Here is a 13,881-nt window from a genome sequence, read left to right as displayed (position 1 = left end):
TAGTATATAATAAATCTGGCAGATAAAATCTGTTAGTATACCCCCTGGGTAATGAATAGTAATTGTGCAATAGAATTATGCACATATTTACATTGATCATATAACTGTCAATGGACCGATACAGATGGCATGAATTTTTACACAAAGAGGGCTTGTCCAATGTATGTGGAGATCCGTAGGATGAAATATCACTCAGCTTGACTTAACTTTGTAAGAAAACCTACTTCGTTTGACTCTGTAGCTTCTGCAACAGCTAATGGGGATGTGAATAAAATACTAAATACCACATCCTAAATACTTATCGTAATTTAAAATGCTTATCATAAGTGGTCCCACACGTGGTCCCGTGTGGCTCAGTTGGTAGAGCATGGCGCTTGCAACGCCAGGGTTGTGGGTTCATTCCCCACGGGGGGACCAGGATGAATATGTATGAACTTTCCAAATTGTAAGTCGCTCTGGATAAGAGCGTCAGCTAAATGACTTAAATGTAAATGTAAATAAGTGTACATTTCTGGACTGTTTGGACTGCCTGGGGAAAGAAAACACTATTTAAGATATGCTTGATTTTATGATAGTGCGATTACAAATGTAATGTGGGTAAAAACGGAACCTTCGTGAGCATAAGAAAGTACTTACAAACAGCATTTTTGTGGTTTGTGTCTTTGCTTGGAAGCATTTTCACCCCTCTTGACTTCAGCTCAATGGCCTTTTTCACTGTTGGAGAGAGAAAATAGWCCACATTATAATCCATTTATGTAATTAGCATATATGATATATTATTATTATATTAATTAGCAAAACACCCTAAGAGCAAAGGCTGAAAGAAAATCTGTCACAACGTGCAAACACTTCTGTGAGATTCCTTGCTATGCAAGCAGCTTCCCCCTCTCTCTCTCTGTCRCTCCCTGCCTCCCCAAAATCCTTTGAAGATGGGGTTTACTGTAGAAGTTCACAAGCAGAGATGTCAAGCTGTCCTCCAGGTGATTGCAGAGGGCCAGGATGGTGCCAATGTGCCCAGGCTTCCGTGCTCTTGCAAGTTGGAATTTATTGGGATGACTCATGCACTGTAGGCAGCGCTGCAGGGTAGTCACTAGCTGGCACAGCCACAAAGTTATAAAATCAGATTTTAAACCTAACCCTAACCTTAACCACATTGCTAACCAAACCACATTGCTACCCAAACCTAACCTTAAATTTAGACCAAAAAGCAAATGTTTGTTTTTATGATTTTTTACGATGTATAGCCAATTTTGACTTTGCAGCTGGCCTATCTAGTGGAGATCGCTCAGCTCTGCCTCCAGGACAAGATTCATCCCAATAAACGTCAACCAGCATTATTGGGTCTGTGGTATTTAGTCTTTATGGATCAGTACATCCAAGGCACAGGAGTCATTTGTTGTGCAGGGCAAGGGAGGGCCAGCTTGTGAATAGTGGTGGCCACACAGTCACCTAACACCACTGGGCTCAGTACCCAGCAGGCAGTGCACTGGATACGTAGCCTGCATTTGTGTCAGCGGGAGCCAATTTGGATTTGGATACAACTCGGAATCTAATCTGGTAATTATGTCATGCAGGAAAGCTAATTAAACCCTGAGAAAGGTAAAATAGGTTCAGTGTGAGTTATCCTCTCTCCAGTATGACTTCATCCCCTTGCCAGGTATTAATAAAAGGAGTATTGTAATTTTACCGGAAAATACACACAAATCCTAAATAATTGAAATATAATGTGCAGACTGGGTTTAGTTTCTCAACTCTCTTTTAGTCAGAAGTATCTTAGACTACACTTAGTGACTAAGCCTGGAGGGCCTCAAGCCGTGTTGAACTTCGTCAAAAGAAACCAGAGAAATACCTATGCATATACCTGCGAACCGTGTGCTGGCAGAATCCAGGCCAGGCCAAGACGTCATGTTTAGCTGAACTCTGGCAAAGAACTCACTGCCATGTGCACTGACGACAGCCTGCAATGGGAAGAGATCTCTCCTAGCCCTCTGACACTGACCCCTTACCTTGGTACTGGGCACTAAATCCTTTCCGTCGATGGTTGCTGTCAGATGTGAAATGTAGCCGTAGCCAGTTCTTGCTGCTGATGACGGGGGAAGGTAGATTCATACCGGTCAGCCTGGAAGAAAATAAGATTCTAATTTCAACCAAGTGACCCAACACCTCCATCAAAATGAAACACATGGGTCGCTGTTAGTAACAATGGAACATATGCACTGCATGACTTCAGGAATCATTACAGAGTGAATTAACTGGTAGGAATGCTAAGAGTACATACCAGATCAAATGGTTAATATAATAACATTTGTGTTGTAAAATCACACACATGGTTTACTCTAGCCTGAGTTATACAATGTCATACTCAAWTCGAAAGCAGTTTGTTTTATATTTTGCAGGGTTAACTTAGCTGCTCTAGCCCATTTACTTCACAGATGCCTTGAGTAATCATCACACATTTTGATATATTTTTCAGAATGGCTGTATTGCTCCATTCTGCTGGTTTAAATTGTTTAACAACAAGCTAAGTGCATATCCCATAGCGTGCAACCATGTGCATTAACTTTCTGTGTCTGGTTTGTGTTTGCAAGCATGGATGTTCAAATTGGAGGATGAAGAACGCTGGAGGATGAAGAACGCTGGAGGATGAAGAACGCTGGAGGATGAAGACCCCTGTGGGATGAAGGACCCTGGAAGATGAAGAACCCTGGAAGATGAAGAACCCTGTGGGATGAAGAACGCTGGAGGATGAAGAACCCTGTGGGATGAAGGACCCTGGAAGATGAAGAACCCTGTGGGATGAAGGACCCTGGAGGATGAAGAACCCTGGAGGATGAAGAACGCCTGGGGATGAAAGGACCCTGGGGATGAAGGACCCTGGAAGATGAAGAACCCGGAGATGAAAAGAACCTGGAGTAAAAATAACCCTGGATGAAGAACCTTGAAGGAGGAAGAACTGGAAGGAGGAAGAACCTGGAGGAGGAAGAACTTGGAGGAGGAAGAACCCTGGATGAAGAACCCTGGAGGATGAAGAACCCTGGAGGATGAAGAACCCTGGAGGATGAAGACCCTGGAGGATGAGAACCCTGGATGAAGAACCTGGAGAGGGAAGAACCCTGGAGTATAAAGAACCCTGGTGAAGAACCCTGAGATGAAGAACCTGGAGGATGAAGAACCCTGGAGGGATGAAGAACCCTGGAAAGATGAAGAACCCTGGATGAAAGAACCCTGTGGGGATGAAGAACCTGGAGTATAAAAGAACCCTGGATGAAGAACCCTGGGGGATGAAGAAACCCTGGAGTATAAAGAACCCTGGATGAAGAACCTGGGGGATGAAGAACCCTGGAGTATAAAGAAACCCTGGATGAAGAACCCTGGAGATTGAAAGACCCTGGAGTATAAAGAACCCTGGATGAAAACCTGGGGGATGAAGAACCCTGGAGTATAAAGAACCCTGGATGAAGAACCCTGGGAGATGAAGAACCCTGGAGTATAAAAGAACCCTGGATGAAGAACCCTGGGGGATGAAGAACCCTGGAGTATAAAGAACCCTGGATGAAGAACCCTGGGGGAGATGAAGAAACCCTGGAGTATAAAGAACCCTGGATGAAGAACCCTGGAGTATAAAGAACCCRGGAGTATAAAGAACCCTGGATGAAYAAACCTGGAGTATAAAGAACCCTGGATGAAGAACCTTGGAGGAGGAAGAACCCTGGAGTATAAAGAACCCTGGAGGATGAAGAACCCTTGAGTATGCATTATACATCTGGGGTCTACTGTTGATATTTTTTCTCTGAGTAATTGTATTAGTGTAAAATAATATAATTTTCACATTTGTTGAGCACGCAATATAGCTGGGTATTTGTATTATTTATTTGATACAGTCTTTTTTGCTCATCTTTATCAAGGGTGCCAATAATTTGGGAGGTGACAGTACAGTTATCTTTCAAATCAATCTTTACCGACATGCTGTGCTATCTGTATTTCCCGATCATAATGAAGTCTTTATGGGAAGCAGCTTTGGTGATGGAGTGGGTCGCTGCAGGTGTAGCAATTTAGGTAAAGTACCTCAGACCATGGACACATGAWTGTTCCACCAACACCTCAGGCATTTTAGTTACACAAGTCCAGTTCAATCTCTGTTTATTTCAATAGCCTCCCAGCAACTGAAACCAATACCTGTTCATTAGCCAACTCTTAAATCTTCACAAACAGTACTAAAAACACAGTGGTTATTTCAAGTACAGCAGCAATTTCCTTTTAATTCTTGCTCCTTTTCCTTGTGCCTTGTATTGGGAAGACCTTTGCCTTATTTCTGCTCAGACTGCCTCTTCCTCTCAGCCTAGTTTTCACACTCCAATGAACAACACTGTTAAAAAAGAAATTGAGAAAAAACCCAAACACCACTCAGCAGTAATTGCTATTCGCTCACTGTCCTGTGCCAACTCCGCCTGGACCTTCAATCCAAGACAATGCAAGGGAGGTTTTGTAAGAATGAAATGTACGATCTATCTATTCTACAAACATTAAACTCCTTGTTTGTCAATCTATTTTACATTAAAGGGGGGGGGGGGGGGGCAATAGTTTATAACCTTATAATTTGATTGAGTAGTGGTAGTTATGAGATCATGATGTTCTGAAAACCAATGTGAAGTGGGTGCAAAACTTAAAAGGAAAGGAGGGCTTTTATTTTATACAGTAGTTATTATATTGTTAATTCAGCTTTAATTTTATGCAGTAGTTATAATATTGTTAAGTCAGCTTTGGAAACACAATGTATGACAGGTCATGAGGACAAATATATCTGCACTGATGACTTTTACTAGTATTTGAATGTGCCTTCCACGCACATTCTATTCATCGTCATATAACAAAATCCCATGGAATAAATATAATAACATTTTGATCACACTTCAAGGCACAACGATTTCTCAACCGTTGGACACTACACTCTTAGAAAAAAGGATTCCAACAGGGTTCTTCGGCTGTCCCCATAGAATAATCATTTTTGGTTCCAGGTAGAACCCTTTTGGGTTCCATGTAGAACCTTCTGTTCTACATGGAACCTAAAACTGTTCTACCTGGAACCAAAAAGGGTTCTTCAGAGGGTTCTTCTATGGGGACAGAAGAAGAACTCTTTTAGGTTCTAGATAGCATATTTTTTTTCTAAGAGTGTACCTTACAATTGTTGTGCAAAACTTGCTGTCCATACACATTAATCAAAAATATKTGTTGTCACACATGAGGTGTCAAATGCATTCAACATCCATTATTCTGCCTGAGAGTTTATAAGACCTCTATCACCTTCAAAACTTTTTTGCACAATAACATGATTGGCATGACAGCTGACAAATAGAGCCATACATAGAGGGAGTTGGGTCATTGTGGCTTCTGTCAAATACAGTATGTTTCTGATGATCATATCCTAGTCTGAACTTAATTGGTTAAAAGGTGTCACGTGACATAATTTGTCGCCATGGAAGCACTTGACACATCTCCTTCATATCCATTYCTAAGTGACTAATGATGCTTCAGGGACACAATTGATACTCATACTGTATTATGTGCTGTGTAACTTATAGTGGAACTGAGAGTGTTTTAACTGCTTTGCAGATATGAAACAAACAGAAAGTCATATCAGTCAAAAATATAAAATACCAGTTTATGCTACAAAACCAACTTTATAAGAGGTTTTAAAAATACATTTAAAAAAACATTGTTTGCTGCCTCCATTCGGGATGCACTGTTTAATTTTTAATTACTCAATATTTTGGACAAAACCAGACGAATTTAACTAAGGCTAGGAATTTATGCTCTTTTCGAGGCAAGCAACACTGAAGCATGTATGAGAGCACCAGCTGTTCTGGATGACTGTGTGATAATGCTCTCGTTAGCCGATGTGAAGAAAACCTTTAAACAGGCCAACATTCACAAAGCCGCTAGGCCAGCCGGATTACCAGGATGTGTACTCAAAGCATGCGCAGACCAACTGTCAAATGTCTTCACTGACATTTTCAACCTCTCCCTGACTGAGTCTGTAATACCTACATGTTTCAAGCAGACCACCATATTCCCTGTGCCCAAGGAAGCGAAGGTAACCTGCCTAAATGATTACCGTCCGTGGCACTCACGTCGGTAGCCATGAAGTGCTTTGAAAGGCTGGTCATGGCTCACATCAACAGCATCCTCCCGGACACCCTAGACCCACTCCAATTGACATACTGCCCCAACAGATCCACAGATGATGCAATCTCAATCGCACTCCACACTGCTCTTTCTCACCTGGACAAAAGGAACACCTATGTGAGAATGCTGTTCACTGACTACAGCTCAGTGTTCAACACCATAGTGCCCACGAAGCTCATCACTTAGCTAAGGACTCTGGGACTAAACACCTCCCTCTGCAACTGGATCCTGGACTTCCTGATGGGCCGCCCCCAGGTAGTTAGAGTATGCAGCAACACGTCTGCCATGCTGATCCTTAACACTGGGGCCCCTCAGGAGTGTGTACTTAGTCCTCTCCTGTATTCTCTGTTCACCCATGACTGCGTGGCAAAACCCGACTCCAACACAATCAATAAGTTTGCTGACGACACACCAGTGGTAGGCCGGATCACAGACAACAATGAGACGGCCTATAGGGAGGAGGTCAGAGAACTGGCAGTATGGTGCCAGGACAACAACCTCTCCCTCAATGTGAGCAAGATAAAGGAGCTGATCGTGGACTACAGGAAAAGGCGGGCCGAACAGGCCCCCATTGACATTGACGGGCTTTAGTGGAGCGGGTCGAGAGTTTCAAGTTCCTTGGTGCCCACATCACCAACGAACTATCATTGTCCAAACATACCAAGACAGTTGTGAAGAGGGCACGACAAAACCGTATCCCCCTCAGGAGACTGAAAAGATTTGGCATGGCTCCCCAGATCTTCTAAAGGTTCTACAGCTGCACCATCGAGAGCATCCTGATCGGTTGCATCACCGCCTGGTATGGCAATTGCTCGGCATCTGACCGTAAGGCTTTACAGAGGGTGGAGCGAATGGCCCAGTACATCACTGGGGCCAAGCTTCCTGCCATCCAGGACCTATATAATAGCCGATGTCAGAGGAAAGCCCATAAAATTGTCAGAGACTCCAGTCACCCAAGTTAAAGACTGTTTCTCTGCTACCGCATGGCAAGCATTATCGGAGCACCACGTCTAGGACCAAAAAGCTCCTCAACAGCTTCTACCACCAAGACTGCTGAACAATTAATAAAATACAATTGCCACCAGACAATTTACATTGACCCCCCCCCCTCCATGTTGTACTCTGCTGCTACTCGCTGTTTATTATCTATGCATAGTCACTTCACCCCCTCCTACATGTACCAATTACCTTAACTAACCTGAACCCCCGCACACTGACTGGGTACCGGTGCCCCCTGAATATAGCCTCGATATTGTTATTCTTATTGTGTTACTTTTTATTATTACTTTTTATTTTAGTCTACTAGGTAAATATTTTCTTAACTCTTCTTGAACTGCACTGTTGGTTAAGGGCTTGTAAGTAAGCATTTTACGGTAAAGTCTACACTTGTTGTATTCGGCGCATGTGACAAATAGAGTTTAATTTGATTTGAATGTCAGTACAAACAAACTAACAAGGGTAATGATCACAAGTCAGTCATAACGTGGCTAATAGGCTAGAGTATCTATTTATGTAGCAAGCTAGCTTGGGTGCTTGATTGGGACAAACATGCATTGGCAGGCAAGCTGCAGAAGGATGAGCAGGCTACAATTCCCCATCATTTATCAGTGCAATTTTGACGGCCAAGTAGCTGAATTTTATCTAAATCGAATCAATTTGTATTTGTCACATGTGCCGAATACAGCAGTACCTTTCTGTGAAATGCTTACTTACAAGCCCTTAACCAACAATGCAGTTCAAGAAATAGACAAATTTAGGAATGTCAGTACAATCAAACTAGCAAGGGCAATGATCACAAGTAAGTCATAACGTGGCTAATAGGCTAGCGTATCTATTTATGTAGCAAGCTGAAAACACATAGCCTTACATTAGCTAGATAGCTAGCTAGCTACTGGGAGGATGTCATGTCATTGGAGGAGTGGGTGGGTGACTGACTTTTTCCCCTCAAATCGTTTTTCAGTGGCTACATAGCTAGAGATGCAGGTCTCATTTGGTTAGCTAGCAACAAAAATGTAAATTGCTTTGCTAGCTAGCTATGCTGAACTTGAACAACTGTTATCCAGTTAACATATCTCTTGCATTCGCAATATACTATGGCTATCTTCGCCGATTTCAGAGCACTCTCGTCTCAGTGTGCCAGAGTGCAGAATAACTGATGAATTTACGAACGCAGAATATGACCGGTGTCAGTAAATGTAGGCAAAAAAGTAKTAGTTAGTAACGAACATTCTAGATAACAAGCCCTTAACCAACAATGCAGTTCAAGAAATAGACTAAAGTAAAAAATTATATAAAATAAAAAAGTAACAAAACAGAATTACATAACAACGAGGCTATATACAAGGGGTACTGGTACCGAGTCAATGRGCGGGGTACAGATTAGTTAAGGTAATTTGTAAAGTGACTATGCATAGATAATAAACAGCGAGTAGCAGTAGTGTAAAAACAAAGAGGGGGGGTGGTCGATGTAAATAGCCCGGGTGGCCATTTGATTAATTGTTCAGCAGTCTTATGGCTTGGGGGTAGAAGCTGTTAAGGAGCCTTTTGGTCCTAGACTTGGCACTCCGGTTCTGCTTGCCGTGCGGTAGCAGAGAGAACAGTCTATGACTTGGGTGACTGGAGTGTTTGACAATTGTTTGGTCCTTCCTCTGACACCGCCTGGTATATAGTTCATGGATGTCAGGAAGCCTGGCCCTAGTGATGTACTGGGCCGTACCCTCTGCGGCGCCATACGGTCAGATGCCGAGCAGTTGCCATACCAGGCGGTAATGCAAATGGTCCGGATGCTCTTGATGGTGCAGCTGTAGAACTTTTTGAGGATCTGGGGACCCATGCCAAATCTTTTCAGTCTCCTGAGGGGGAAAAGGTGTTGTCATGCCCTCGTCACAACTGTCTTGGTGTGTTTGGACCATGTGGACACCACGGAACTCTCGGCCRGCTCCACTTCAGCCCTATCGATAGTCCATGATCAGCTCCTTTGTCTTGCTCACATTGAGGGAGAGGTTGTTGTCCTGGCACCACACTGTCAGGTCTCTGACCTCCTCCTTGTAGGCTGTCTCGTCGTTGTCGGTGATCACTGTTGTGTCGTCAGCAAACTTTTTTTTAAATTTATTTTTATTTCACCTTTATTTAACCAGGTAGGCTAGTTGAGAACAAGTTCTCATTTCCAACTGCGACCTGGCCAAGATAAAGCATAGCAATTCGACACATACAACAACACAATGTTACACATGGAATAAACAAAACATACAGTCAAAAATGCAGTAGAAAAATAAGTCTATAGACAATGTGAGCAAATGAGGTGAGATAAGGGAGGTAAAGGCAAAAAAAGGCCATGGTGGCGAGGTAAATACAATATAGCAAGTAAAACACTGGAATGGTAGATTTGCAGTGGAAGAATGTGCAAAGTAGAAATAGAGATAATGGGGTGCAAAGGAGCAAAATAAATAAGTACAGTAGGGGAAGAGGTAGTTGTTTGGGCTAAATTATAGATAGGCTATGTACAGGTGCAGTAATCTGTGACCTGCTCTGACAGCTGGTGCTTAAAGCTAGTGAGGGAGATAAGTGTATCCAGCTTCAGAGATTTTTGCAGTTCGTTCCAGTCATTGGCAGCAGAGAACTGGAAGGAAAGACGACCAAAGGAGGAATTGGCTTTGGGGGTGACCAGTGAGATARACCTGCTGGAGCGCGTGCTACGAGTGGGTGCTGCTATAGTGACCAGTGAGCTGAGATAAGGCGGGGCTTTACCTAGCAGAGACTTGTAGATAACCTGTAGCTAGTGGATTTGGCGACGAGTATGAAGCGAGGGCCAACCAACGAGAGCGTACAGGTCGCAATGGTGGGTAGTGTATGGGGCTTTGGTGACAAAACAGATGGCACTGTGATAGACTGCATCCAGTTTGTTGAGTAGTGTTGGAGGCTATTTTATAGATGACATCACCGAAGTCGAGGATCGGTAGGATGGTCAGTTTTACGAGGGTATGTTTGGCAGCATGAGTGAAGGATGCTTTGTTGCGATAAAGGAAGCCGATTCTAGATTTAATTTTGGATTGGAGATGCTTAATGTGAGTCTGGAAGGAGAGTTTACAGTCTAACCAGACACCTAGGTATTTGGCCCCCCATTTCGAACAACGTGACTCAAACCAGAGCATAACGGACCTATTTCTCTCTATATCCCCGGATTCCTACCGCAAACTCTGAACATTTTTCATTCTGGATCTTTGCCATCTAGCTAACCACAATCCCGGGTGACCACTCCTGGCTACCGTTTCCATCCCGGAGCAAGCACCAATTAGCCTGAAGCTAGCCCGGCCAGGGCTCCTGTGCTACCACCGAAGCCCACTCCTGGGCTACAATATCCGACCCCTTCTACTGCCGGTACGGGGCACGGATCCTCCGCGACTGTAATACCGACATAATCTGCCGAGGACTCCAACAGGCCCCTCAGGCGCGACGCCCGCTGATGGCCCATTCTGTTAACCTGCTAGGCCTGCTAGCTACCTAGAGCTACCTGGAACCCTACTAATTCCACGACTGGTCTATCGACGTCACCGCACGAAGAGGCAAAAACAGACTTACCCCCATCGCGACGACCCCAAAGGCTAACTTGCTAGCCCCGGTCTACTAACTGCTAGCTTGCATGCCCCGGTCTGGCTAACTGCTAGCTTGCCTTCCCCGGTCTGCTAACTGCTAGCCCTTGCTAACTGCTTGCTTGCTAACCCGGTCTTGCTAACTGCTAGCTTGCCTGCCCGGTCTGCTAACTGCTTCTTGCTACCGGTCTGCTAACTGCTAGCTTGCCAGCCTCGGTCTCTACTGCTAGCTTGCCTGCCCCGTCTGCTAACTGCTAGCTTGCCAGCCCCGGTCTGCTAACTGCTAGCTTGTTTAGCCTTGGCCTACTAACTCTTAGCTTGTCTGACTTGTCTAACTGTCTGAATCGCCGTGTCCCCAGTCAGCCCAACCACTCACTGGACCCATATGTTCACTTGGCTACGCATGCCTCTCTCTAATATCAATATGCCTCGTCCATTACAGTCCTGGTTAGTGATTACTGGTCTTAGTTCACTGTAGAGCCTCTAGCCCTGCTCAATATGCCTTAACCAACCATGTTGTTCCACCTCCTGCATATGCGATGACATCACCTGGTTTAAACGTCTCTAGAGACTATATCTCTCTCATTCATTACTCAATTGCCTAGGTTTACCTCCAATGTACTCACATCCTACCTTACCTTTGTCTGTAGGACTATGCCTTGAATCTATGCTATCCGAGCCCAGAAAACCTGCTCCTTTTACTCTCTGTTTCTAACGTGCTAGACGGCCAGTTCGTATAGCATTTTGCCGTACCCTTATCCTACTTCTCCTCTGTCACTCTGGTGATGTAGAGGTTAATCCAGGTCCTGTAGTGCCTAGCCCCACTCCCACTCCCCAGGTGCTCTCATTTGTTGACTTCTGTAACCGTAAAAGCCTTGGTTTCATGCATGTTAACATTAGAAGCCTACTCCCTAAGTTTGTTTTACTCACTGCTTTAGCACACTCTGCCAACCCGGATGTCTTAGCCGTGTCTGAATCCTGGCTTAGGAAAACCACCAAAAAACCCTGAAATCTCCATCGCTAACTATAACATTTTCCGCCAAGATAGATCTGCCAAAGGGGCAGTGTTGCAATCTAGTGCAAAGATAGCCTGCAGAGTTCTGTATTACTATCCAAGTCTGTACCCAAACAATTCTAGTTTCTACTTCTAAAAATTCACCTTTCCGAAACAAGTCTCTCACTGTTGCCGCTTGCTATAGATTCTCCCTCTGCCCCCAGCTGTGGCCCCTCGATACCATATGTGAATTGATTGCCCCCCATCTATCTTCTGAGCTCGTGCTACTAGGTGACCTAAACTGGGACATGCTCAACACCCCGGCCATCCTACAATCTATTGCTTGATGCCCTCAATCTCACACAAATTATCAATGAACCTACCAGGTACATCTCCAAATCCGTAAACATGGGCACCCTCATAGATGTCATCCAACTAACTCGCCCTCCAATACAACCTCTTCTGTTTTCAATTCAAGATCTCAGAACGATCACTGCCTCATTGCCTGCATCCGTAATGGGTCTGCGACCAAACGACCACCCTCATCACTGTCAAACGCTCGCTAAAACACTTCTGCGAGCAGGCCTTTCTAAATCGACCTGTGCCGGGGTATCCTGGAATGACATTGACCTCATCCCGTCAGTAGATGATGCCTGGCTATTCTTTAAAAGTGCCTTCCTACCATCTTGAATAAGCATGCCCATTCAAAAAATGTAGAACTAGGATAGATATAGTCCTTGGTTCACTCCAGACCTGTCCTGCCATTGACCAACACAAAAAACATCCTGTTGGGCGTTCTGCATTAGCATCGAATAGCCCCCGTATATACAACTTTTCAGGGAAGTAAAGGAACAAATTTACACAGGCAGTTAGGAAAGCTAAGGCTAGCTTTTTCAAAACAGAAATTTGCATCCTGTAGTACTAACTCAAAAAAAGTTCTGGGACACTGTAAAGTCCATGGAGAATAAGAAGAGCACCTCCTCCCAGCTGCCCACTGCTCTGAGGCTGAGGAACACTGTCACCACCGATAAATCCACTACAATTGAGAATTTCAATAAGCATTTCTCTAACGGCTGGCCATTGCTTTCAACCTGGCTACCCCATACCCCGGTCAACTGCCCGGCACCCTCCCACAGCAACCCGCCAAAGCCCCCACCATTTCTCCTTCCCCAAATCCAGATAGCTGATGTTCTGAAAGAGCTGCAAAATCTGGTCCCCCTACAAAATCAGCCGGGCTAGACAAAACTGAACCCTCTCTTCCTAAATGATCTTCCGAAATTGTTGCAAATCCCTATTACTAGCTTGTTTCAACTCTCTTTCGTATCGTCTGAGATTCCCAAAGATTGGAAAGCTGCCACGGTCATCCCCCTCTTCAAAGGGGGTGACACTCTAGACCCAAACTGCTACAGACCTATATTTTATCCTACCCTGTCTTTCTAAGGTCTTCGAAAGCCAAGTTAACAAACAGATTACCGACCAATTTCGATCCCACGTACCTTCTCCGTCTATGCAATCTGGTTTCAGAGCTGGTCATGGGTGCACCTCAGCCACGCTCAAGGTTCCTAAACGACAATAATAACCGCCATCGATAAGAGACATTATTGCGCAGCCGTATTCATCGACCTGGCCAAGGCTTTCGACTCTGTCAATCACCACATTCTATTGGCAGACTCGACAGCCTTGGTTTCTCAAATGATTGCCTCGCCTGGTTAACAACTACTTCTCTTGATAGAGTTCAGTGGTGTCAAATCGGAGCGCCTGTTTGTCCGGTACCTCTGGCAGTCTCGATGGGGATGCCACAGGGTTCAATACTCGGGCTGACTCTCTTCTCTGTATACATCAATGATGTTGCTCTTGCTGCTGGTGATTCTCTGATACACCTCTACGCAGACGACACCACTCTGTATACTTCTGGCCCCTCTTTGGACACTGTGTTAACTAACCTCTAGATGAGCTTCAATGCCATACAACACTCCTTCCGTGGCCTCCAACTGCTCTTAAACGCAAGTAAAACTAAATGCATGCTATTTCAAACCGATCACTGCCCGCACCTGCTCGCCCGTACCAGCATCAACTACTCTGGACGGCTCTGACTTAGAAATACGTGAACAACTA

The 13,881-nt window shown here is 44.5% G+C and overlaps 1 protein-coding gene across 1 annotated transcript in view; it reads right to left on the bottom strand.

Annotated features, from left to right (window-relative positions):
* Positions 1-13,881, bottom strand: part of LOC111968271 (CUB and sushi domain-containing protein 1-like) — a 441,455-nt gene that overhangs the window by 152,663 nt on the left and 274,911 nt on the right. The window contains exons 6-7 of the mRNA XM_070444995.1: positions 2,007-2,119; positions 637-714 (exon numbers count right to left, since the gene is read on the bottom strand). Of these exons, the coding sequence (XP_070301096.1) occupies positions 637-714; positions 2,007-2,119 (191 nt within the window). The remainder of the gene's footprint in view (positions 1-636; positions 715-2,006; positions 2,120-13,881) is intronic.

This window comes from Salvelinus sp. IW2-2015, linkage group LG8 (genome assembly GCF_002910315.2).
Source record: "Salvelinus sp. IW2-2015 linkage group LG8, ASM291031v2, whole genome shotgun sequence".
Lineage (NCBI taxonomy): Eukaryota > Metazoa > Chordata > Actinopteri > Salmoniformes > Salmonidae > Salvelinus > Salvelinus sp. IW2-2015.
Note: the sequence above shows the minus strand (reverse complement) of the source record. Positions and strands in the feature narration are given on the sequence as shown.